Source organism: Ciona robusta, chromosome 1 (assembly GCF_009617815.1).
Source record: "Ciona robusta chromosome 1, ASM961781v2".
Classification (NCBI taxonomy): Eukaryota; Metazoa; Chordata; class Ascidiacea; order Phlebobranchia; family Cionidae; genus Ciona; species Ciona robusta.
The window spans coordinates 1865800-1893603 of record NC_143235.1 but is presented as its reverse complement, the minus strand read 5'-3'; the positions used below and the strand labels follow the sequence as shown (position 1 = coordinate 1893603).

General features: G+C 36.6%; 2 protein-coding genes and 1 long non-coding RNA gene across 9 annotated transcripts in view; 2 read left to right on the top strand and 1 right to left on the bottom strand.

Annotated features, from left to right (window-relative positions):
• Positions 1-8864, bottom strand: part of LOC149741250 (exosome complex exonuclease RRP44-like) — a gene marked incomplete in the record, with an annotated part of 10781 nt that extends 1917 nt beyond the window's left edge. The window contains 1 exon segment of the mRNA XM_089888256.1: positions 8859-8864.
• On the top strand, positions 1029-3264 carry LOC149741251 (uncharacterized). Of its 5 annotated transcripts, none has more exons than XR_016386021.1 (4): positions 1029-1150; positions 2442-2526; positions 2754-2828; positions 2896-3264. It is a non-coding gene; the product is annotated as an uncharacterized LOC149741251 (long non-coding RNA). The 5 variants fall into 5 exon arrangements; XR_016386019.1 differs by having other exon boundaries at positions 1030-1150; positions 2754-2835; XR_016386017.1 differs by having other exon boundaries at positions 1033-1150; positions 3156-3264.
• Positions 5836-27804, top strand: LOC149741249 (lysine-specific demethylase 5A-like). 3 transcript variants are annotated; one of them, XM_089888200.1, is made up of 34 exons: positions 5836-6114; positions 6732-6809; positions 7355-7546; positions 8177-8272; positions 8609-8695; positions 8963-9116; positions 9337-9458; positions 10182-10247; positions 11650-11751; positions 12177-12338; positions 13315-13428; positions 13751-13921; positions 14530-14622; positions 14751-14857; positions 15077-15341; positions 15725-15808; positions 16130-16240; positions 16646-16830; positions 17155-17293; positions 17534-17670; positions 18148-18280; positions 19273-19425; positions 19920-20152; positions 20638-20761; positions 20933-21127; positions 22205-22308; positions 22637-22872; positions 23509-23594; positions 24008-24727; positions 25039-25250; positions 25867-25987; positions 26365-26421; positions 26905-27122; positions 27408-27804. In XM_089888200.1, exons 1-34 carry the CDS (start codon positions 5971-5973, stop codon positions 27511-27513), a joined length of 5307 nt encoding a protein of 1768 aa, XP_089744326.1. In that variant the 5' UTR covers positions 5836-5970; the 3' UTR covers positions 27514-27804. The 3 variants fall into 3 exon arrangements, with proteins under 3 accessions (XP_089744326.1, XP_089744318.1, XP_089744334.1); XM_089888192.1 differs by having other exon boundaries at positions 8963-9119; XM_089888208.1 differs by having other exon boundaries at positions 5837-6114; positions 8963-9119; positions 25108-25250.

Here is a 27804-nt window from a genome sequence, read left to right as displayed (position 1 = left end):
TTTACTCGGTACAGGAGGGGGTAGGTAGTGTAGAAATGTAATGATTTTACTCGGTACAGGAGGGGGTAGGTAGTGTAGAAATGTAATGATTTTACTCGGTACAGGAGGGGTAGGTAGTGTAGAAATGTAATGATTTTACTCGATACCGGAGGGGGTAGGTAATGTAGAAATGTAATGATTTTACTCGTACTGGAGGGGGGTAGGTAATGTAAAAATGTAATGATTTTACTCGGTACTGGAGGGGGGTAGGTAGTGTAGAAATGTAATGATTTACTCGGTACAGGAGGGGGGTAGGTAGTGTAGAAATGTAATGATTTTACTCGATACCGGAGGGTAGGTAATGTAGAAATGTAATGATTTTACTCGGTACTGGAGGGGGTAGTAATGTAAAAATGTAATGATTTTACTCGGTACTGGAGGGGGTAGGTAGTGTAGAAATGTAATGATTTTACTCGGTACAGGAGGGGGTAGGTAGTGTAGAAATGTAATGATTTTACTCGGTACAGGAGGGGGTAGGTAGTGTAGAAATGTAATGATTTTACTCGATACCGGAGGGGGTAGGTAATGTAGAAATGTAATGATTTTACTCGGTACTGAGGGGGGTAGGTAATGTAAAAATGTAATGATTTTACTCGGTACTGGAGGGGGGTAGGTAGTGTAGAAATGTAATGATTTTACTCGGTACCGGAGGGGGGTAGTAGTGTAGAAATGTAATGATTTTACTCGGTACAGGAGGGGGGTAGGTAGTGTAGAAATGTAATGATTTACTCGGTACAGGAGGGGGGTAGGTAGTGTAGAAATGTAATGATTTTACTCGATACCGGAGGGGTAGGTAATGTAGAAATGTAATGATTTTACTCGGTACTGGAGGGGGTAGTAATGTAAAAATGTAATGATTTTACTCGGTACTGGAGGGGTAGGTAGTGTAGAAATGTAATGATTTTACTCGGTACAGGAGGGGGGTAGGTAGTGTAGAAATGTAATGATTTTACTCGATACCGGAGGGGGGTAGGTAATGTAGAAATGTAATGATTTTACTCGGTACTGGAGGGGGGTAGGTAATGTAAAAATGTAATGATTTTACTCGGTACTGGAGGGGGGTAGGTAGTGTAGAAATGTAATGATTTTACTCGGTACCGGAGGGGGGTAGGTGATGTAGAAATGTAATGATTTTACTCGGTACTGGGGGTAGGTAGTGTAGAAATGTAATGATTTTTACTCGGTACCGGAGGGGGGTAGGTGATGTAGAAATGTAATGATTTTACTCGGGTAGGAGGGGTAGGTAATGTAGAAATGTAATGATTTTACTCGGTACCGGAGGGGGGTAGAAATGTAGTGATTTTACTCGGTACTGGAGGGGGGTAGGTAGTGTAGAAATGTAATGATTTTACTCGGTACAGGAGGGGGGTAGGTAGTGTAGAAATGTAATGATTTTACTCGGTACAGGAGGGGGGTAGGTAGTGTAGAAATGTAATGATTTACTTGGACCGGAGGGGGGTAGGTAGTGTAGAAATGTAATGATTTTACTCGGTACTGGAGGGGTAGGTAATGTAAAAATGTAATGATTTTACTTGGTACCGGAGGGGGGTAGGTAGTGTAGAAATGTAATGATTTTACTCGGTACTGGAGGGGTAGGTAATGTAAAATGTAATGATTTTACTCGGTACTGGAGGGGGGTAGGTAGTGTAGAAATGTAATGATTTTACTCGGTACAGGAGGGGTAGGTAGTGTAGAAATGTAATGATTTTACTCGGTACAGGAGGGGGGTAGGTAGTGTAGAATGTAATGATTTTACTCGTACCGGAGGGTAGGTAGTGTAGAAATGTAATGATTTTACTCGGTACAGGAGGGGGGTAGGTAGTGTAGAAATTTAATGATTTTACTCGTATACGAGGGGGTAGGTAGTGTAGAAATGTAATGATTTTACTCGGTACAGGAGGGGGGTAGGTAGTGTAGAAATGTAATGATTTTACTGGTACCGGAGGGGGGTAGGTAGTGTAGAAATGTAATGATTTTACTCGTACTGGAGGGGGTAGGTAGTGTAGAAATGTAATGATTTTTACTCGGTACTGGAGGGGGTAGGTAATGTAAAAATGTAATGATTTTACTCGGTACTGGAGGGGGTAGTAGTGTAGAAATGTAATGATTTTACTCGGTACAGGAGGGGGGTAGTAGTGGAGAAATGCAATGATTTTACTCGGTACAGGAGGGGGTAGGTAGTGTAGAAATGTAATGATTACTCGGTACCGGAGGGGGGTAGGTAGTGTAGAAATTTAATGATTTTACTCGGTATACGAGGGGGGTAGGTAGTGTAGAAATGTAATGATTTTACTCGGTACAGGAGGGGGGTAGGTAGTGTAGAAATGTAATGATTTTACTCGGTACAGGAGGGGGGTAGGTAGTGTAGAAATGTAATGATTTACTCGGGGAGGAGGGGGTAGGTAGTGGTTAACTTGATGTTGGTTGTACGTGGTATATACTGTTTTGTATGTAATATTTTGTCTACAACAGAACAACGCATCGCAGGTAAATTTTTTTATTCAATGTAAAGTGTTTTACCCTATCCACATCTTGGATGGAAGGGGATACTGCACAATAACATATTGGTCATTTTAGTTTATGGAATGCCTGCTATCAATAAGCTTATCTGAATATACATTACACATGGCCTGTACACAGTAAATTTTATTGAAAGTACTCTGTGTTTTACCATTATGCTTTTATAATATTTAATCATATTACTAAAATTACAGAAAACCAAACACAACTTGGCGAGCATTTAAATTCTGTGAAGGAGAGTTTGGTACTTTGGTATACTGGATGACAATGTAAATGGTGATTGTTGTATCTACGTCTTTTTATAAAACATTTTTCTTATATATATATATTATACAGCATGTCCCAAAAATGTACTTTTTAAATGACCACATCAGCAACATTTATTTTAGTACAAAAAAGTTTCATACGTCAAAATACTATGAAGAAATGCAGAAAGCAGCACATTATCTAAAGTGTTTGGATTGGTGGCCATTGTGGTACAAGCATAGCGATAGTGAATAAATCTGAATGGTTACTATCATTTAAATATTTGTTGATACTCCCCCTTTCTACAGTTTCCTCTTGATACCATAGTAACTGTTATATTTTGTTCACAGATAAAGTTTCAAAGGATCAAGTAAGATGAAGTATACTAAGGCAGTGCAAACACTTCTTCACATTGTTTTTCCAGTTCTAAAAAAATATTAAACAATTTTTGAAAATTCATGCTTTGTTTATTTTATCATGGCTCACTGGCTGTTCCACCACGCACCCGGGAGGCCGCCATTCTGCGTGATCGTTAGGTTTTTTACAGGACCTTCGCATGTGCTTCAGGTACAACAACGTTTTAAACGATGTCTAAACCAAAACACTGCCCTATTATACCTGGTTCAAGTATGGTATCTATTATAAGTCATTGGCCAACATTACCCCCTCCTGTACTGAGTAAAATCATTACATTTCTACACTACCTACCCCCCTCCAGTACCGAGTAAAATCATTACATTTTTACATTACCTACCCCCCTCCTGTACCGAGTAAAATCATTACATTTCTACGCTACCTACCCCCCTCCGGTACCGAGTAAAATCATTACATTTCTACACTACCTACCCCCCTCCAGTACCGAGTAAAATCATTACATTTTTACATTACCTACCCCCCTCCAGTACCGAGTAAAATCATTACATTTCTACATTACCTACCCCCCTCCGGTATCGAGTAAAATCATTACATTTCTACACTACCTACCCCCTCCTGTACGAGTAAAATCATTACATTTCTACACTACCTACCCCCCTCCAGTACCGAGTAAAATCATTACATTTTTACATTACCTACCCCCCTCCAGTACCGAGTAAAATCATTACATTTCTACATTACCTACCCCCCTCCGGTATCGAGTAAAATCATTACATTTCTACACTACCTACCCCCCTCCTGTACCGAGTAAAATCATTACATTTCTACACTACCTACCCCCCTCCTGTACCGAGTAAAATCATTACATTTCTACACTACCTACCCCTCCTGTACCGAGTAAAATCATTACATTTCTACACTACCTACCCCCCTCCTGTATCGAGTAAAATCATTACATTTCTACACTACCTACCCCCCTCCTGTACCGAGTAAAATCATTACATTTCTACACTACCTACCCCCCTCCTGTACCGAGTAAAATCATTACATTTCTACACTACCTACCCCCCTCCTGTACCGAGTAAAATCATTACATTTCTACACTACCTACCCCCCTCCAGTACCGAGTAAAATCATTACATTTTTACATTACCTACCCCCCTCCAGTACCGAGTAAAATCATTACATTCCTACATTACCTACCCCCCTCCTGTACTGAGTAAAATTATTACATTTCTACACTATCTACCCCCCTCCTGTACTGAGTAAAATCATTACATTTCTACACTACCTACCCCCCTCGTATACCCAGTACAATCATAACATTTCTACACTACCTACCCCCCTCCAGTACCGAGTAAAATCATTACATTTCTACACTACCTACCCCCCTCGTATACCGAATACAATCATAACATGTTACACTGCGCCTACCCCCCTGGTAGCGAACAAAAACATTACTTCTACGTCGCAGACGAGAGATAGTAATCTCTCGAACGATCATATTGAAACGAAGGAAAAAGGTTTTTACACGAAAAAAAGGGGATTCTCTCAAAATGAAAATTCCTGATTTGGCCTACGCCGCGCGAGGGGGGGGTTATAGGCTGTACCATACAAGATGAACCATGTTGCATTTTTACGAAAATTTGTAACCGCGAGGTGGCGCAACAATTTAGTTTGGGGAGTTTAAATCGTTTTGAAACATTTTTCATCATGTGCTGTTTAGTTCAACTGTAACAAAAAGTAAGTATTGCGCATATATCGTAACATATGGTACAAAAATTGTATAGAATCTTTACTTTGTTATTGAATTTTGAAACTGTCACAACTAGACTTTCGGAACCAATAACAAACAAATACGTTTTTCGTGGGAGCGTTGGCGGTCTTATTGCAAATAGATGTCACTGCGTACGGTATAAGCATAGGGTGCCCATGTACACTGTTCGGTGGCTATCGCACATTTATACACAGTAAACATGTGCGATAGGCACCGAACAGTACGAAAGCCCCATAATGCAACATTTTTCAACACGTAACTTTCAAAGCTTAAGCACGTGATTGATTGACTTTTGAAATCCTGGTTCCATACATTGGTATTTTACCACTTTCGTGACCCTTCTCACACTGAAGTCTCAGTGACTTTATTGGTAAACCGAAATGTGAATTGTGTAGGATTGTATTGAAGGTAACCGGATAGACGTAACAGTTGTGTTACGTAGAAAAACACGCTTACAATGCTTAAATATACCTCGGTTTATCAAGAGGACAGTTATTTACAGTACACATGTAACGAACATTGAACAAGTTTACACATCACTTCGGCGGAAGTATCAGATTTGCTTTACATACAACGCTATAAGCGCTAATGTTGTTTCAAATTGATGTCCTGTAATTGCCTTTACCACAGCATGAAAAACGTAGCTTTACCGTATTCATCCGCCAAAAAAGAAAAAGGGACGGACCGATAATTTTATCAAATTAAAAAATAAAAAATATTTACCAAAGTTGACTAAACTATACCAGCTCTGTGCATGTATGTTAAACATTAATTGTAAATGTATTGCTACAGTCAGATATTACCATTTAAAATGGTTCGCGGAGTAGCACGAACACGCCGATTTCGGGTCTACGAATACAAAGCAAAACCGCTGCTACGTGATGCGTCTGTATTTGAAATGGCGTTTTTTGACGGGATTTGTAAGTTCGAACCAGTCAGTTATATGTTACGTAAGATATTTTTTAATTTTATGTAGATAATGTTAAAATGGTGACACGATACTAAGCGTAAATATGATGGACGACGAATTTTATCCGCCGCCGGAATGCCCAGTGTTTGAGCCAAACGAAGAAGAATTTGCTGACCCGCTTGGCTACATCAATAAAATTAGACCGATAGCGGAGAAAGCAGGCATCTGTAAAATTCGGCCTCCCCCGGTATGTGGTACAAGTTGTAGCAACTATTCTTTCATTATGTGAAATCGGGATACTCATATTTTCGAACCGTCGCTGTCTTGCCTTCTCACGTGATTTAAATGGCTGGGCCGTCGGTCGCCATCTTTATTCTACAACAAAAGCAAAACTGCCCCACAAACAAATTATCCTAAATGGATCATATCACATACATTTTTAATAACAAACTTACATAATGTACTATTGTAGAACCTTAATATTGTATTATTTTGGCAAAACTAATGCCTCTGTGCGGGATTTACACTTGTTATTAAGCACAGAAAAGTCACAGTCACATTATGAACAGGATTACTGATATAGAAACAGTTAAGCTTCTAATAATATGCCATTTTTACTTATTTAATCAAAATTTGACATTAAATCCTAAATTTAAAACTATTTACTTACTCATAAATGAGTTTTGGGATAGTCAGAAAAAGTTTGTAAACATTGTATGCAAGCAAGAGGATTTACAAATAAACACTGTATGAATATATATACTGCCATCATATAACACACCTAAATTCTGAATATAAAAACATATTTTGGTCAATTACACTAACTTTTTGATATGAGTTACTCATCCCAACTTATTTCCATAGCATTGGCAACCCCCATTTGCAATTGATGTGGAAAACTTTCGTTTTACACCAAGAGTTCAACGAATTAATGAACTAGGGGTTAGTATTTTTTTAATATTATGTTTGGTTATTGCATAATTGTTGTTATAGATGCTTGTGTTTTTATCATTTGGATGTATTTCTATATTGAAATACCTAGATCATTTATATTTATAATATGCCATCAGTGATATTTCAGTTGCAAAATAATTTATTATTATTTAAGGTATGGTAATTGCATTAGTCATTGTAATTTGAGGTACCATTTTATGTGGTGTACATTTGGAAAAATTTTACCAAAAATAGAGTTAGCAATGGTGTATTAATAAAGACAGGCTGTATAGTTTTCAGGAGTTCTGCCTTCTATAAAAACATGTTTATATTAATATGCCTTTTAGAAGATTGAGGCAATTAAATTCATGAAACTTTATAGTGTAAGCCTAAAACAACAAAATTGAATTCAGTTAGTGTTAACTATTGTTCGTGTTTATAGTTTTATTTCTACATTTGTTTTCTGTAGAAAGGTCACAATTTTTCTTCTTCTGTATTTGTGTAAGCAACGCCAATAGTTTAATTAAAATTTTAACAAACATTTTACTTTGCAGATTCACACTCGTATCAGACTACAGTTTATTGAGAGTGTTGCCAAGTTCTGGGACTTGCAGGGCCAGGGGTTTAAACTTCCCCATGTAGGAGGAAAGGCATTGGATTTATATGGACTACATGAATGTGTTAGAAAGCTGGGTGGCTTTCAGGATGTATGTAAGAACAAACTATGGAACAGTGTATGCAACAAGGTGATTATTTTGTTTACATCATTTTTCACTCATTCTCTACATGTTTGCCAATTTGAGACTTAATTTAAGTTGGTGTCCAAAACGATCCAAGTTTTAAGGTAGCATTTATATCTTGACAGCGATTTATTATTACATCGACAGGTTTAATTTATAAGGTCAGCTGTAGCAAACAGTTTAATAGTCATGGTATTAGTCCATTAAACTTTATATAATCAGTTAATCACATAATACACAGTACAAGCTGACTTAGGAGATGGTCTAGTTATACTATGCTTATGAAACAGAATGCCCATAATATATATATTGCTAACATTTTTTCAACATGAATAAATTGCAGCTCACTATAATATGTTTAGATACGTATACAGTTAGTCAGTACATCATAAATTTTGGCCTAAACGGATTTTATTTGTGGTACATACAACATACAAGTATACTACATGGCTTATGTTAACAAGCCAGTTGGTGTGTAGGTTTATTTTTCAATCTTACTAAATGGTTAAATGCACATGTAAAGCGTCATTTAGAATTGTATACAATGAATATTATTGTATCAACTTGTATAGATTGTAACTGTAATGCAAATTAGTTATAGGTAAAAGCATTTTTCTAACACAATATTTTCTATAGCTCTGTTTGCCCAAAAACTTTGGCACAGTGTTGCGACAACATTATGAGAGGATTTTGTATCCATTTGATATCATGAAGTCTGGAGTTCTGCTAGAGGTAATGTTTGGTACAAAAAATATTGGAACGATAAGTTATCAGATTTAAAAGTCTTCCTAAACTATAATTACCTGCTCTGTAAGATATATTTAAATGAAATTTACTATGTAAAAAAAAAAAAACTATGTAAAAAATGCCTATTTTCTACATCAAAGTGTTTAACTTGTGAAAAAAAGTAATGCATTCTGATTTATGTAAAGTGGTTAAGTGGGCACACGGCACACCATAAGTATATATTAGTGCAATGTTTATTGAATCTAACAATCTACCACAGTTTTGTATAATCTGGTTATTAGACTAAATCCAAAATCAGTTATATATATAGTTGTTTTCCAGGCGTTGGAATCTAATGAGAATTTAGAAAGTCTTGCTTCCGAGTTGAAACTAAATACAATGAAACCGAAGAAAAAGACCATGCACCAAGTTGGTAGTGGTTGAATGTGAAATCATGTTATTATGTGACTATGGCTTAAATATTAGCATGACAGCCTAAAATTATTAACAAATATTAACATAACTTTTGTTGCATAAGGTCTTACCCAGTTTGGTTTTTGCTGTGAATAGTCAGTTACTTGGTTCGTTAAAGCAACTTGTTTAAATTTTTTAGCTGAAGTTTAGCATTTTTTTGTTAAACTGGCCTGACATAGCATTCTTGGCTATTACAGTGATTATTATTTTTCCATTTCGCAGGGTGCAAATGTAACTTTGGATAACTTGGATTTCTTCAATGGCCAGTTATCTCCTGACAACCTGATGAAACAGAGGAACAAACGTAAACCTGTAGAAGAACCATTGGTGGCTGATGTTTCTAAGAATAAAGAACTTGCCAAACTACAATTGTTTGGTAGTACGTTTTATATATTGTTGTAGTAGTTTTCGAATCTAAAGACCAATGTTATAATAATAACTGTCGTTCCCTTGCCATAGGGATAAAATAAGTTGCTTTCATTCATTCACCTATCACAAGGATGTTAGTACTTTCTTTGCCTGATAAAAACACTTAAATTTACTAGTATTACTATGCTGTTAGTGTTTTATAATTACATTACATTATGACATCACAGGTGCTGGTCCTAAGATGGTAGGGTTAGGGCTGATGGCACAAAGCAAGACACGAATGAGGTCATACACACCAGCACCAGCCACAGAAGTACCTGCTGTAGATGTTAAAACTGAAGATATAAAGGTGTGTATGCTGTGTATGTTAAATTAGTGTTGTGTGCTTTTGCTGCAGATGTTAACGCTTCTGCTTAGGTGATTAGTTAAAACGTAGATGGTTGTAACATCATGGCTTAGTGGTTAGGTCGTTAGGCGGTACATTGCAACAGGTGGATCCAGAGTTTGATGCTCGACGCTTACCAATACAGCAATACTGATATGTGTATGTGTCTACATGGAATAATAAATAAAGAGGTTACATTAATACAAGCAAGTAGTCTAGGTGTTGCGGTTCTTGGTCAATTATAAATCATATGTCTTAGTTCTGCCAAGACTTTTATTCTATTAGGGACGTCAGTCACGTCACTCATATAGATTAAAATGTTATGTGTGTGTAAGTGTTTTGACTTGAGGTGTGTAAATAAACTGTTTGACTTGTCTGTCTGTCCCCACTGTTGTTGCTAGACATAAATACACTTATCTTTTGATTACACAGTAATCAGTTATTTGTAACAAACTGAGTTTTTTTACATGGTTTAACAGCCATATTTTTTGACCAATACTCTCATTTATAATTATTAGCTTGGTACAAAGACTGCGTTTTGTTCTTAATTCCAATCTCTTCAGTACACATGAATATAAATATAATATATATACTTTTTTAAACAACAAAGATAAAACATCCGTTTTTCATATTGCTTTTATCAATATTTTTAAACTTAACATGTACAATGTACCATTTTATAAACAGCCCGAGATCAAAGTAGAAGCTACCGAAGTAAAAGTAGAAAACACTGATTCTGTGGCTTCTAAAGAGGTAAGTTCACTTCATTGTATAATGTCAATAGGTTACTACTTGCATACCACTTTGGCTAAATAAGGTGAACGCTGTGGACATATTAATATAGCAGTGATTTAGTAAAAGGAGTTGGCAGCTTGATGCCTCAATGGTTTAAACATTTATATTTCTGTATATTCTTGCAATGGATAGAACTTTTAAAACGCAATGTTTATACAAAATTCGGTAAAACTTTAATAAACTAATAATATATAGTAGGTGGGGGAAGATGGGAGACAATTTTATGTTTTGGTTCTGTTTAATGGTAAACAAACAACATTAAAAAGAATTATAAAACCCTATCCTCCAAACTCCCATAAACCATTGTTAATTGTTTAAAACACATTTAAGATATTTTAATAATGAACCAAAGTCTTCTCCCATCCTACTATTTAGAGAAAGCTTTAAGGACACTTTTATCTGTTTCATGGCACACTAGTGTTTAGTAAAAAATTTCCGCCAGTGGCAGTGCCACAAAAATGCGATAATTTTGGTTTTACTGATCTTGTCCAATGTTACTTCCATGGGATAGGAAATTCTGTTAGAATTTATAACAATAGCAGGATATAGTGTATATGACACTGCTTGGTGGTTACCAACATTAGTATTCATGTATGTTATCTAGAGTCTCACGGTGCATTGTTATGAGAATATGAATAAAACATAACAAGCGGTAAAGTGTTAACACAGGCACCAAACCTGGGGTGGCAGGGTGGGCACATCTACCCTTGATTTTTTAACATTGAATTAAATTGTAAAAATTAGAATCAAAATGTTAGATTTGTTTTATAGTAAGGTAGTTGTAACAACTCCTGCTACCCCTGTATTTTAAAAAGTTTGGTGCCAATGGGAAAGCATGCAAACACTAAAATGACATACATACGGCACTGATATAGTTTATACTGTGGAGTGTACATGGTGTTCTAATTCAACTACAACATATACCACAGTACATTTAAGTGTCTAATCTGCATATTAGCTAATTGGGATTAAAGTATAGAATACTTGAGATTTTAGAAACCTGATTAGTAGAGTGTTTTTGAATTGGGATGTTGTGCTATATATTGAAGATGTCACATGAAATAATACCATATTAACTTCACTCTATGGTCTATTCAAACCTAACAAATTGAAAACAGCATTCATTAGGTTGTGGAATTGAAATATGCAGTGGAATTTTCTGATGGTTCTTATATTTATAGTCGTAAATAGTTAATACAAAATTAGTATTAACTTAAAACAACCAAGCTATGTCACCTCTTACATATTCAATAAATACTGGCTTTGTATCCTTGTGTTATAGTTTTTTTTATTAAGAGTTTAGGTGTTGAGTATTTAAATCTTTGGCGTTTATTTTGTATTGAATCCTCTCCTCCTTCAGGTTGAAGTAAAGGCAGAGTTGGAAGACAAGAAAAGTAAAGTTGAGTTGAAGAACATCAGAAGAATGAGGAATCGAGCTCCAGATCAAATCCCTTATTCTGTTGTAAGTTGTATGTGTGTTGTACGTGTGTGTTGTGTGTATGTTGTAAGTTGTGTGTGTATATGTTGTACATGTATGTATGTTGTGTGTGTATATATTCCTATATTCTGTTGTTTTATGTATGTTGTGTGTGTATATTTGTTTATTTTGTTGTAAGTACACTGTATGTGTGCTTATGTATATATACCGATACTCTGAATGTGACAATGTATGCATGCTTGTATCTGTGCCTGTGTATGATAATGCATTTATTCAACAGAACAAAGGGTTTCTGATTCAAGGCTTACTCCTTGTTTGTTTCTTCCTATGCACCAGACATCACTTATACATCTTATTCATAGTCCTGCTTAACACATTTAATAGGTTTTATCTGAAACTTAAGTTACATAGCATTATTAACACATTAACACACATAACATGTTTACCAGATTGACTCCATTGGTAATTGCAAGATGTGTTCCAAGGACAGCAATGAATCACTCTTGTTATTATGTGATGGCTGTGATGATAGTTACCATACATTCTGCCTCATACCCCCTCTACCTAATGTACCTACAGGGGAATGGAGATGCCCTAAATGTATTTCAAAGGTTTGTAATCAGAACACTGTAGTGGTGTCAATTTCATAAAATTCTCGGGGTTGCGACAATATAATGTGTTAATTAAATAACTAGATTTGTTTATTTAAGAATATTTTACGGATAAATTAATTTTACGAATATGAATGAAAAATCCATGGTTTGCATTACTTGCATACATATGTTATTTAGTTTAAAATATCTTATTGAATATTTCACTTTTTTCCAAAGTAACATTTGCTTCTTAATTGTGGCTCGATGTTCTTATGTATGAAACTTAATGATTAGTAGTGGTCCCTTATGAATTGTGGAAATTGTCAGCTATACAAAAAAATAAAAAAATGGGATATTTATTCACCCACTAAGTCACATACACTCCTAAGCAGTTATAATCTTTATCCATATTTAACATAAACATTATGTTAATATTGTAAATGGTATTACTATTAAATCAATGTGCTGCTCACCAAAATATGCATTACATTTGTTTAAGTTTTATTCAGTAAGCCAGTGTGTTCATAATTGGGTTTCTAAAATTAGCAATTGGGTATCAATAATTCATATCTACATACAAGTATTGCAAACTGAACAGTGTGCATGATATGTATAACGCACACACAAACACACACACGCACACACACACAAACGTAATATACATACACGGAGAGAGAAGTTAGAACTACTGATTCATATGGTACTATACATATATAAGTTAAAGATACATTCAGTTTTATGTGTTTGATACATTCAAGTGCAAGAATAGGCACCAATCTTTATTAATTTCAAGGAGATATAGGTAGCTAGTCACACAACTGTTTGGAATGTATTTTCCTTCATTGGTTGTAAATGTAAATACAGAATAAAAAAACTTGCAAAACTAAATTCGGTGCAAACAATTTTTGGGGTTAACCTGCCCACCACGCCACCCCAGGTTTTGTGCCTGTGGGTGCCATGGAAACAAATATCAAGCATTTAAATACTTTCACAGGAATGCAACAAAAAGACACAAGCTTATGGGTTTGAACAAGCTAGAAAGGAATATACGTTGCAAAGCTTTGGAGAAATGGCTGATGCATTTAAAGCAGAATACTTCACAAAACCGGTAAGTTGTTAGACGGAGAAATAGTGTACTCGTCTGCTATTAATTAAGAGTAAAAAAACACTGTTTTTTTCTTGTAAAATGTACCTGTCTGCTCTGATACTTATGGAAAAGCATTATTTTGACCTTAAAAAATGTTTTTCCGGCTGTCTCTTGAAACAATTTGGCATGGAATATTTGCCTGTTTCAAAAATGTCTGTTAAAAAATCATGTGCATCGCCATCTCCAGACAAATATGGGTTGGTATTTAGATATAATTTTCCACTATTACCAAGCACATGCATGACTGGGTATTTAGTAAATGTAATTTTCTATTCATCACCAGGCACATATGGTTCCAACTGAGGCAGTTGAACGAGAGTTCTGGAGGTTGGTTGGATCATTAGAGGAGGATCTGGCAGTGGAGTATGGGGCAGACATCCATGTTATTGAGAAGGGGAGCGGATTTCCTAGGATGTCAGATGCAGAGAAGAGGAAGTTGTCAACAGAAGAAGAGGTGTGTGGGGTTTGTGTTGCTGGTGGATAATTGGGGGGTGGGTTTATGAGGGGACTTTAGAGCCACCAACTTTTGGTGGAACTTTGGAAGGGGTAGCTTTGGGTGGGGATTTAGGGTGTTCTATGTGGATAAGGTCACGCAGCATTGGCATGCCATGGATCTGGTGTTTAGGTCGAAGTTTGTTTATTACCCTATTGTTGTACATACACATTGTATTCTATATGTGTGAGCTAAGGTACTACAGTGTGGTACGACATGGTATCGAGATTTAGGCTTTTTTTGGCCAATTATTCCTTTTTTTTGGCCAATTATCCCTTTTTTTAGGCCAATTACCCTAGCATTGTATATGCTCGTTCTATAAGGATGGGGTCGTAATGCTTGACACATCATAACCGGAAAGTTAAGGGCAGAGTTCGGTTGTTACCACAACACCCAGGGTGCTACAACTTATTAGTGCAGGGTTGAAACAAAGTCTGTTAAGATTACTTTCTCGAGAGCATATACACCTGTCAGTGTTGGTATCGCCCCCCCCCTAATTACTAAGCCTTGGTATTATTACTGATGGACAAAGCCTTACAATATTGATTATTACGTTAATAAACTCTTAGGAATATGCAAAAAGTGGCTGGAACTTGAACAACCTTCCAATACAAGAACAATCCTTACTGAGGTCGATATCTGGGGATATATCTGGAATGAAGGTATGCAAAGACTGCTTGTGTATCTAAGTGTGGCCATCTCAAGAAAATGGTATAGAAGATTATTAATGTGTTCCTTTATAGTTTATGCTAATCTTACATTCAACTTAATTGAAACCCCAATTTCCCAGATTCCATGGGTGTATGTGGGCATGTGTTTCTCTGCATTCTGTTGGCACATTGAGGACCACTGGACCTACTCCATCAATTATATGCATTGGGGTGAACCAAAGACATGGTAAGGAATTTACAGCCCAATTTAACACGCAATTAAAGCATTGTCAATACTCTAGCAATTCCTGCCATAGAACCTTGCCGATATAAAATAAATCAGGGGTGGCATTATTAAAATGCAATAACACACCTAATTTTTAACATGGTTTAGCACCTATGTGGCTATGCCTAAGCTACACCTATGGGTGACTTACCTGATGATGAACAAAGTAAATTAACTCAGGTATGGAATACCTCGAGAAGATGCGACTAAATTCGAACAAGTGATGCACGACTCCGCACCTGAGTTGTTTATTAACCATCCTGATCTATTGCACCACTTGGTCACCACTATGAACCCGGCAACACTGATGAAGAAAGGTGTGCGAGTGGTTCGCACCAACCAGTGTGCCGGGGAATTCATGATAACTTTCCCAAGAGCTTACCACGCTGGTTTTAACCAAGGTTATAACTTTGCTGAGGCTGTTAACTTCTGTCCAGCAGACTGGGTGAGTGGGATATGGGTCTTACGGTGGCTGTACACAGTATCCGGAATTCGTCCGTTTTGTCTGTTTTGTACGGATTTCGCTGCCGCATGCGGAACTTGGTAATGGGTTTGCACACGACTTCGCTAGCGAATTCGCATGCCGAATACTGTGTACAACCACCTTTAGTATTTGTTCTATTTTAAATGAATGGGCTGTTACAGGGTATTGTGGTAATGTACCAACCCTGGCCTAAATCTATTTTAAAAAACGGCCTTTACTGTACCAGGCTGTGGGACCTTACTCATATAAAATAGAAATGCAATACATTTTCAAACTTCTGAGCATTGCAGTGTTGTAGCATAGTAGCAGTGCATTAGTTGATGATACCATATTTGCATTCTTAGGTGCCTGTTGGTCGCCAGTGTGTAGCCCACTACAGAAAGATGAAAAAGACTTGTGTTTTCTCGCATGAGGAGATTGTATGTAAGGTGAGCATCTTACACCAATAGTTGTGTAACTTGAATATATCTTGATAGTTCAACACTGTAATTCTTTATGGGCAACAGTTTTTAAATACTTTGGTTTGAATTAAAAAATTATTTAAAGTATAAAAAGCAGAAGGTAACTTATATTACATTTCACCATTTAGTTAAATCGCTCTGGACTGTACATTTTCAGATTCAATCATGTTTTTCAGCTTTTTTTTGTGGATTTTTTGTGAAAACCATTTAAACCCCAAATACTCCAACATCTTAGGCTTGAATTTAATCCATCGTGAATTAATATTTCACCAAACACCGAACCCCCAGGTAGCGAACAATCCAGGCAGCCTTGATGTTCAAGTAGCAGCCGTCATATACAGGGACATGCTGATGATGATACAGCAGGAGAAAGATCTTCGGAAACAACTAATGGAACTGGTTGGTTGATTTATTAGATGGTTTATTAATGGACAGTTTACCAGGTTTTGTTGCTTTAAAAGTAGATGGGAAGATTTTTTTAGTTTTTGTCGTAATTAAATCATGTTTCCTGATTTTTATGTGTGGGAAAGATGGGGTACCATTAACCCATAAAGTATGGTATATCATAATCATGTTTTAAGAGTTATTAATAACCTTTACAGTTGTAAGAATGCAGTTATATAGTTCTGTAAATACTCTGTGCTTACTATCAAATGAAACGATAAAAGAGAATAAAAATATGGACCATCTTACTGCAACCTACTAGTCTACTACTATATATATTTTTAAATCAATTTTCTAAAGTTGGCTGCTTCATAAAACCATTTTTAGGTTTTAAGCCTAAAATATCCGCACAATTTCCAGGGTATCACGAAAGCTGAAAGAGAAGCCTTTGAATTACTACCTGATGACGAACGACAGTGTAGACAATGTAGAACAACCTGCTTCTTATCAGCAGTTACTTGTCCATGTAAACCAGACTCACTTGCTTGCCTCTATCATGTGGAAAGCTTATGTACAACTTGCCCTACTTCAGAGTTTGTGTTAAGGTAAGGGCTTATTTAACAACTGTGTCTGGTTTAGATGCGCACTTTTGTTAAAGCTTATTTCATACTATAGGAATTGTACTTGTGACAGTCTGGACAAAAAATTAGTTTTCCATTAATAACATTTATAACAGTCTAGCCAAAAAAAGTTACCCATTCATAATAAACTGGAATTCTATTCTAAAGAGTGAGATCCTTGTTAAAGACCTAAGATTTAAGCCAGAGTTTGCCCATTACCTTAACATCCAGTCTGCTTATGTACGTCGTTCATGCGACAAGTGTGATTTCCTAACTCACATCACATTTAACCGAATCCCACCACCACAGATACCGATACAGCCTTGATGAACTGCCACCCATTCTACACAAACTGAAGCAGAGAGCCGAAGCCTTTGATATGTGGAGCGACAAAGTAAAAGAAGCTTTCAAGAAAACATCCGATAAATTGACGCTTCCAGAACTTAAGGTTTGTTAAAATATATTTTTTTTTTCCCAAAAGTACAAATGTTCGAATTTTTTTAGGGGGTTCAGAAGTATTATAAAAACTAAATGTTAAAAAAAAGGGTGGTAAAAATTTTTACTATGTACAGTGGTCACTGAATAGCACCCTGGTTGTTAAAAATGGGCCAACCTCAAATCAATTGTGAACTTTCAATATAGAACTTACAAAATGTCAGTTTATCATAAAAATGAAAAAAATATTCAGGTTTTATTGTTTGAATCTGAAGAGGGGAAATTTCCTGAGAATGATTTGCTTCAGCGATTAAAATCAGTGGTGCATGAAGCTGAGATTTGTTCTCGTGTTTCGCAGCAGTTGGTCAACACTAGAAAGCACCGTACACGGTATGTAGAATACGTACTGTATAAAAAAATATTAAAAACAAAATGAAATTACACACTGTAGTGTGTAGTCACATCACCGCACAGTGCTCCTTTCTGGATCAACTGAATTATCAGTCATAGAGAAAAGCAACTAAAAATAATTACCTACTATTAAGTTACAAACATAGTAACTCATGAGCGGGCACGAGGTGTATGAAACAAAACACTTATGTTGTAACAACTGTTGTTTTCCCACGCTCGAGGATAAATAAGTCATTCATTCAAAGGCGCATAAAAGGCCTTCTTTAGACATAGAGATTATGTTCAGGTTTCTTAAGCTGTATTACTGGGTGGTTTAAAACACTTATATAATATATATACTGTACTGACTGAGCATTTTTAATGAACAATAAATATGATGCTTAATTAACAATATTACTTGGCATTTATAATAAAGCATATTTATGATGTATAAACAACATCATTATTTAACAACAGATTAAAAGATCCAATGTCCGCGATGTCAGTGAACGCGTCAGGAATGAACAGATGTTGTTTAACATTGGAAGAAATACAAGCCTTCTACAAACAACTGCAGAACCTGCCATGTGCTGTACCTCATCTTAAACAGGTAAAACCTGGAGATGAATAATTCTACTAAAAGTATTCAGATCTAAGGCTTGGCGCTGCTACCATTGTGGGCATATGTGTGTGTCCTATATAGACCGCTTATATTGGCGTTATGTTTGGCGCTGTGGTTCAGTGGTTGCCCACATGATACGGGTTCAAAGCTTAATGCTGCTACTATTGTTACAGCTGTCCTATAGAGAATAAAATGTACATATACAATATTATGTTAATATACCCCCCTTGCCTAAATCCAATGTATTGATATACTGGACCTCATCCATATAGAATAGATTACAATACAACACATATGTATTTTAACATTAACACTTTCGGCGCCAATCTACGTATATATATACGTTTAAGTAACAATGGTTCGCGGTGCCATCACACGTATATATACGTTTTACCATTATTTCATTGTTACGAGTGCCGCGTTGCATTTAAACTAATAGTAAACCACGTATATATACGTACGCTCGATCTAGGCTGCATTGAGACTAAATGCGAACGTCTGCTTTGAGATTACGTTATTTTTGCCCAATTAGCTTGTGACCCTGCGATCAGCTGTTTCTGACGATTTCAAGTATATTTTACGCAATATTACTAGTTTACAATGTTTCACTGCTGCCACTGCTGGAATAATTACGGATAATGGTTCAAACTTCAATGATTTAGTGTCTGGTCATTACAATTATGATGTTGTGAAGTTTTGTTTTGTCCAATTCTTATTCTTACGGCTCTGAAGAAAAGTGAAGTTATGGATACATTGGTAGTGATGTTATACGTCTACTCGGTCTACACAAACGGGATAACATGGATATGTCACTGTTTCTTGGATTCCTGTTGCTTACTGTTGTATAATTCGCAACTTTCAATTGCAATTCATGGCTTATTTAAAATTTAATAAAATCCAAAATTCGTGCAGCACCCAGTGTCCGATTGTTCAAATTAGTGCGGCGCCGAAAGTGTTAAGCTTAATCATTTGTTCAACAGGTATCAGAATACATCGTCAACATTCAAGAGTTCATCTCCGCAGTGGAGGAAGGATTGAATAAAGAGGAACCAACCATAGAAGAAATCACCAAACTCCTGGAGGATTCATCCCAGTTTGATCTCGATCTTCCACAGATTCCTCTCCTACATCAGGTGACGAGTTAAATTATGATTATTATAATAGGGTGGGGAAGCACAAGCTGGTGTGTATTTTCTCGTCTCCTTTGGTAGTAAACAAGATAATTCAAATATAAAACCGTATCCTTACGACTTCCATAGACCATTGTTAATTGTTTAAAACACGATCAGGATATTTGAATATTATGTGCTAAAAGTGTCCCCCCCACCGTACTATATAAAAACACTTCATATTTTATTTTATATGGGTAAGGTTCCATGCGAGGAACGCTACCTACTACTAAAGTAGTAAGTATAAACTACTTTTATTCGACATCATCATTATTAAAATGATGATGTTATCATCAAGACATAATGTCATGCCTATACCTTACTTTTCTGTACCTTATATGCCACCTGTCATTTACTATATGATACTTTTCTTATGTGACACTGACACGTATACCCTACCATACAATACCTATGTCTTGAAACCACAAATATATGATACCTATACCTTGCCACACCAGTCCCTCCAACAAGCAAAGTGGTTGAAAGATGTTCGCTCCCATCTCCTACTTGACCCCGACGATGAAGATGAACCTCGTGCCCCCGTTACGCTAGAACAACTCCGTAAACTGATAGATCAAGGGATCTCCGTCGCCCCCAAGCCATCTGTGGAGCGAGCTATGGCAGAACTACAAGAGCTTCTTATGTTGGCTGAGAGTTGGGAAGGAAAAGCAAAGGATTGTCTCACTAATAAGTAAGCTGTGCTATTATTTAGTAATTATGTGTTGACTGTGTTATCACTTGGAAATTTTTATAATGGATTGTAATTTGATATGATAAAACTAAGGTGTACCATATGTAATATAAATTTTATATACCATATTATGGTAAGACATACCATTAAATAAGTAAGCTATGTTGTCACTTGGTAATTAATAATATATTAGGTTAGGCTATAAGATAAGCTTATGCTATATAACTACGGTAATGCGCTAACTCTGCCTTAAATTCCGGATCCCATAGCATTCCTCACTGTAAAAACTGTGATTTCAACCGTCTTTTATAACTTATTTACAACACATTTGAAAATTTAGCATTAAAAGTTTTATCGACTTATGTTGTACTTTAATTAAGCTGTGTTAAGACCAAGCACTTTAATATTTACCACTGTTTTACATACCCCATTTACTGTATTGAATCATATCATTTTATTCAGTGTTGCCAAATGTTTTATTGCAGAATGCAAGTGAGCATCACTGGTGCAATATCAGTGACTGAGAAATCCAAACAGATTCCCGTCTCGTTACCTCAATGTACTAAACTTGCTGAGGTTGTTCGGAAAGCACAAGCGTGGCTCAATAAGGTGGGTATTTAATATTTTTCATGTAGATCAATAGGGTTTAAATGTTTTCTGTGGGTTGGTGGTTTGTGAAATGGGTCCTAGGATTTATGCTTGGCCCATTTACTCAGCAACACACCCTTATTATTAGCCAGGAATGGCCATTACCCCTAACCACCCCATTATTTTCTCCAGGTGAAAACAATTCAAAACCAAGATTATTATCCTTACATTGAAATGCTTGATGCGCTGGCCAACCAAGCCCGCCCTATGTGTGTTAAGATGGAACAACTTTCATTGATTGAGAACCAAATCACAAGTGCTAGGGTGTGGAAAGAACAAACTTCAAAAATATTCCTCAAGAAAAATTCCCTGTTTACCTTGCTACAGGTTAGATTGAAGGTTTAATTATATTAATATTTAGAAAGTAATTATATCACATAAAGAGGAACTGGTAAAAACAAAGAAAAGGGTAAAAAAACAACAAAGCCAAAAAAAGGGGTAATGGGCAAACCCTGGCATAAACCCAATACCCAAGTCTCGTAGCATGTTACGCTGGAGGACTACAGGCTCTACAGCCATATAGACATTAAATAAAGGCACTTTACTTATTATTCCGTTTACACGGGTGAGGTCTTATACCATGTCACCCAATGGGACCTTAGTTCCTGAGTTGGCCCATTACCCCAACACCAGGGTTGCTACAACCAATTAGTGACCACTGGAGCATTGTTTGTTTTTGTCAAGCACGATAACAATTAGAGCCCGACCGATATTGCTTTTTTCAAACCGATACCGATATTTTGTAAATTTCAGTTGCCGATAACCGATATTTTAGTGCACCTAAAAAACTTGACTGAATAAAACGGAAAAATCTGATATAGCTAATAAAAATCAACTAACAGACTTAATTATTATTATTAATTAGTTATTAGTAAACTTGTAATTACTTAATTGGTTAATTTGTAATTTTTTCAAATAAATTTTACCTCCCTTCCAGTAAACAAACATTATATTTATCAGCTAATGCAGTTTATTTGTGTATCACGTTGACGCGTAAAGACGCGTAAGTGACCTAAAGTAACCTCGACGTTACACGCGCCTGATAAACATGACATGCGGTGGGTGCGTGATCAGACGCTTTGACCTAGTTTAATACGTTAGATTTTTACGAACGAGTTGAATTAGGTATACGAGTGAGTTTACGTTTATGAACAAGGTATCGCTCTGCATTAATTCTTACGTACGCACGTTGCTGGCCGTCTGGTTACTTAGCGCCGATAATATCGGCCGTTTTTTGCCCTTGCCGATAATCGGTAAATCACCAAAAATGCGGCCGATATATCGGCTAACCGATAATCGGTCGTGCTCTAATAACAATCAAAGGATATCGGGTTCGATGCCCAATACAGATATGTGTGTAATTATCTGTTTAAGTTCAATTATTAACAGCCAACTTTTACCCAGGTATTAAACCCTCGTATTGAGATGAATTCATCTGGAGGATTAAAATGGAGACGACGGAAGAATCGATCTTCAATGGATGAACAACATCCCGAGAAAAACAATAAGTAAGGACTTTTAATATTTTAAAAGTTGTGTAGGAGTTCAATTTCAGGGTTTGTGGTAGTAGTAGTCTTTGCAAAGTACTTTGGGGTAAGATAGGGTATAATATAACATAACATTCAAAATATCCTGATCCTGTTATAAACAGTTAACAACAGTCTATGGAAGTGGTGAGGATCTGGTTTTATAATTCACTAAAAAAATAGAGTGTATAAAGTGCAAAACGCGAATAAATGCCAGAAGGGGTGTCTTAGACAACAAGTTTAATATGCATTGTAGAAACAGTTTTCTGCTTTTGGGTTCCAAACCAAAACTTTACCACTCCCCACCTAGATCCACGACCACCATCTTTGACTCCCCGGACCCCATCAAGGTCGTCTCGGACTTCAAGGAGGCGGAGGTTAAAGAGATGGAGATGTTGATGGCACTCAGGGAGACAAACAACGCTAAAGCTTCCGGGTTGTCCATTGATAGCCCGACGTCGCCCATCAAGCACACCAAGACCACAGAGCACGAGATGCCCGATGAAGACGCGGTGTTGTATTGTATCTGTAAGAAACCTTCAAGTGGTGAGTTTATATGGAAGTGTCTTCGGGTCAGTGGCGCAGCCAGAAAAAAAATAAATTTTAATTTTTTTGGGAGGTTTAAAAGGGAGGGGTCACGACTCCCGAAACCCCCCTGGCTGCGCCACTGGTTAGGGTTAATATATATGGGTGTGATTCTTGTCGAACACCTGAGATTTAAGTCAAATGTGCCCTTAACATCAAGACTTTTAATATGCATCATTTATGTATATGGACAGTGTTTTACTATTTGTATTATTTTTGCTGCTTAAAGTATGGCTGATTTATGGTATGACATATATACATGTATTACTCTTATATAAACATAAACACTGAAACATGTTTTACCTACATTAACTCAATAAGACACGTATAAACTAATAAAGCCATATGGTGCCATGATAAACCTACTAAAACATGTTTTAACTATATCAACGCAATTAATTACTTACTAACCTATATATCACCCTTTTAGCAATATTACCTGGTAGCCATTGTGGAGCCCACGACCCTTTCCCTCTTACTTTTTAACAAAAATTCAAAAATAATAAAACAATTTTTTGGAAGATCCCTATTTTTTCTGGCTGTGCCACTAATTATCACATTAAAAGGATAAACATAACACACATACGTTTCGCCTAGGTTTCATGCTTCAGTGTGAAGTTTGCCATGATTGGTTCCATACCTCATGTGTTCCTTTACCTAAACTCAATAATAATAAGAGCAGGGTAAGCATTTGTGTTATAGTGTATGTCGTCATATGCTATTTGCCTGATGCCTTAAAGATTTTTTTTGTTTTCCGATGATGGATCTGTTTGCAATATAATAGGTTGGGAATAAAATGAAAATGCCCCATGTTTTCATTCTCTTTTATCATTCCATTTAGTGGTAAACGTGGTATAGGAAAATTGACTTATGAAAATAGTTTGAGTCTTGTTAATATGTGGTTTTAGCAATCGCTTATAAACGTTTTTTCTTAAGTAGTTTTTAACAACTGTCGTTTTGCTTGAAACTTTCTTCTCTTTATTGATTTGATTAATCTTAGTTACCGAGTTCGAAGAGATAAAAAAAACTTACGCTGTGTTGCGAAAAAAGTGTTTTTGTAAAATAAATAAGATGTTTTATTTCCACCACTTTACAGACGCAACAAGTTTACGAACTTAAGTTCTTGTGTCCTCTCTGTCACCGATCGAGACGTCCTCATCTTACCACCATCTTATCCCTGCTGCTACAACTTCAACGCCTTCCTGTGAGGATTAAAGAGGGGGAGTCGCTTCAATGCCTCACTGAGAGGGCCATGGCATGGCAGGACAAAGCGCGGCGTGTCCTGTCAACCGAAGAGTGCCAAGCCGCGCTCAAGCAAGCTATAATACTTGCAGGAGAGAATGACTCCACAGAAACAAACTCCACGCGGCACCGAAAACACCGCACAAGTGAAAGTGTGGCTTCCGACACCGAAAAGGACCCTGTGTGCAAAATAGAAAGCTCAACACCTAGCACTGTACCAACAGAGCCACGGAACTCGATTGACGAAGCCATTGATGCTGTCATAAAGAACACTATGACATCATCAACGCAACGAAACACTTCCGGAGTCGATAACTTAATCCATGCGGCCAATGAAGCGGAAAGAAGGCTGAGCAGCCAATCAGAGAACAGCGATGCTCACTCCACAGAGCACGAGGAAGCCATGGAAGCGGCGGAAGCCCTTGCCATGTTCGCGAGCTTTAGTAACAATAAACCCCCCACTGTGCAACCCCCAACCCCAGCTACTGTGAACCAAGACACCCAATTATCAACAACTCAACCCTTACAAAATATTCCAACTAAAAACGACCTCAAAACCCAGACAACTGACAAGGTAAATATAAAGTAATTTGGTTGCTGTTTCACTGTTTGGTATGTTTGCATTGTTAACCCTTCATATTGTTTTAAAGAAACTGTATTTATCTTCCTTAACAAAAGCCATAATTGAAGAAATGTTTTAATAACTAATTTTAAATGTTTTAGTCATAACAGCAAAATATATGATATCGCTCCATTTATAATTTATTTTATAAAACCACCACATTTATTCTTAGCTAGAATTATAAGCATTTCTTTCTCATTAAAACGTTGGGGTGACAGATTACCCCTTACATAATATATATTATCAAACCATACTTCATTTAGCTTGGTTCCACACCAGCGATTCCACTTTTATCGAGGCCACACGTTTATATAAACCATACTACCACACAGCCAACAGCAGCCCTCTTATCCAATGATATGAAGTCACAACTTGAATCACTAATGTTGGAAGGTGACTTGTTGGAGGTCTCACTTCCTGAGACGCAAATTATATGGAAAGTACTTCAAGCTGCTCAGCCTATGAAAGATGACAAGTAAGATTCAAATGTTTTCGGCCAAATGCCGGTCTAAATCTCAGATCCTTGACAAAAACCTTACCCTCAAAGAATAGAATAGAATATTAAAATGTTGTTTTGCTAAATTGCTCATAATTGGATGTATTCTGTTCTATATGGGTGAGGTCCCTTTTAAGAACATAGGTTTGGGACATTACCCTGACACCCCGATTCTTTGTACGTTGGAGAAATTTAGTTCTTTTTTAAAGGGTAGGGTCATATGGCACATATGTGCCAAACCTGTGGTGGCAGGGTGGGCGGTCCTACCCTGGAGTTTTGTACACTGCATTAAGCCGTAAACATTACAACCAACAAGTTAGATTTGTTTCATAGAAATGCATGACTTACTATCCCTGCCTCCTCTACATTTAAAATACGCCCTTGGTGCTCCATACAACATGCCAATGATGATAAAATATCACCATCTTTCGACTGATAATAATGATGAATTCTACACTTTATCTGAGGCATGTTTTGTGCTAAGCTGTATGGTTGCTTAAAAAGAAAAAAAAAGGAATTAATGCCCAGAGTTGACCCATTATAATATAGTTACCCATTAATAAAAAATTCACGTTTAAAAGAAAATTCTTTACAGTTTCTTAGACCTCTTGGAGGAAGAGAGCCAAAGTTTGAAATCATCCGAGCACGACCACGAGAAGAAGAGAAAGAAGAGAGACGAGCATGGAGGGAAGAAGAAGAAGAAACAAAAGCTTAAGGTAATCGATGTGTATATTTTAACTTCTCTCATTTTTTGTTTGTAACTGGATGAATGTAACTTGTTTATTCTCGCGTGGTGGGCAGCGCAATGGGGCAATGACTTTCGCTTTAACGCAAGTGTTCTGTTTCATACACACCTTGGCCATTTATGAGTTACATTGTTGGTGATTATTTTTCCTGCTCGCCAAAAAAGTGTTTCAAAATGCATTTAATTTTCAAAAGCCTAACCTGTAAAGCATGAAGTAGTCATATTGATAAACAGGTTTTCTTGCTAAATAACTTATTTGCCCACCTCTGGTGTTGTGTAGTACATAGTTTTTGCAGTTTACATTCTACCTGTTGTCTACAACAATTCTCACTCTTGTTTTTTCTTCAGACTGAGGAGTCTTTGAAGAAAGATAAGACTGAGAAAAAGAGGAAACGAAAGGAACAGGTAATGCAGGATTACTGGAATATTTTGTCTTATAAATATATTTCTCTTAACTAAACTTAACTAATGACGGTTCCGCAGTTTAATAGGATAAATAACATTTAATTTAGTTATTTAAAAGTTTTAGTTATTTAGGTATAATATGTCAGTTATAGCCTAATTCTCAGGTCTTATTAATAAATGCCACACTGTACCATATAACGACATATTTTATTTATTGTGAAAATGAAATTGACACCACTTCAAGTTTACCATTTTGTGTGTAACATCACGAAACTTTTGTATGACCTCCTGTTCAAAACTGCATTTTCTGCTCCCAAGGCATTGTTTGATTTAATAGGAAGTCATGTCCAGATCCTATTTATAAAAAAGACAAGCCAACACCCTATTTATGTTGTTTTAAAATCACAATTACAAAAGAAACTTTTGCCTTAGAAGGCCTAGAACATCTTCGTTAGCATCAATATAAGAATCTCTACTCTGCAGGCATTAGAAGCGTTACAGAGCGTACCGGATGAGGAAGATTACGCTTTCTGCTCCGTTGCTACGGCTACCAACGGTCGTCAGCAATGTTTGCAACCAATGGGAGAAGAGGTGAACTGGGTTCAGTGCGACGGTGGATGCGAGGAATGGTTTCATTGCGTCTGTGTCGAGATAAGCGCATCTGAAGCAAAGGATTCAGATTATATTTGCCACTCATGCAGGTATGTATGGATGTGATTATTTATCCTCGGGTGACGGGGCCATGACAGTCAGTATAACACGAGTGTTCTGTTTCATAGACATCTTGCCGCTTACAAGTTACCACATACGTAACTTGGTACTTGGTTGTTTTTTTTGTACTTTCTTTTGGTACTGACCATTTAAAAAAAGACAATGTACCATTTTAATGAAATTTTGTAAATACTCTTTGTTTACTACTAATTAAGACGATAAAAGTGAATGTCCCATCTTATTTAAATATTCAAATAAACTTCTATTCTCCACAGAACCGACATTTCGAACCGAAACACCGATTTATCTCGACAGAACTCCAACACAAGCAATATGGACGTTGACGTCATCAACACAGCTCCTCCATCACCATTGTTATAATTCATTACGTCACAATTATTAAACAAACGGTCACCGTATGCCCGTTTTAACGTGAAATCATATTGTTTCGTAGTTATTATTACCCGCGCTTCGTTTATGTTCATTTTCCCCACATAGACGTTAACGCGTATTATCGCGAATGTCGATGTACACTGCACATGCGCAGTGGTGCCAAAGTAACTTCGTTTAGGTTGGTGTATCCCTTTCTTTGTCGTTTCTTTGTCTATCTTTATTCTACTTTTTTCTTGCGAAACCTACTTTTGATAATTGTTAATAAATAATGCGTTCTAA

Bases quoted from the DNA above. Each gene is read 5' to 3' on its own strand.
- LOC149741249 (XM_089888192.1), top strand. From the start codon at position 5,971: ATGATGGACGACGAATTTTATCCGCCGCCGGAATGCCCAGTGTTTGAG. The intron at 14,858-15,076 runs GTAAGGAATTTA...AAATTAACTCAG, and splicing joins TGGGGTGAACCAAAGACATG to GTATGGAATACCTCGAGAAG. The intron at 15,809-16,129 runs GTGAGCATCTTA...CCGAACCCCCAG, and splicing joins ATGAGGAGATTGTATGTAAG to GTAGCGAACAATCCAGGCAG.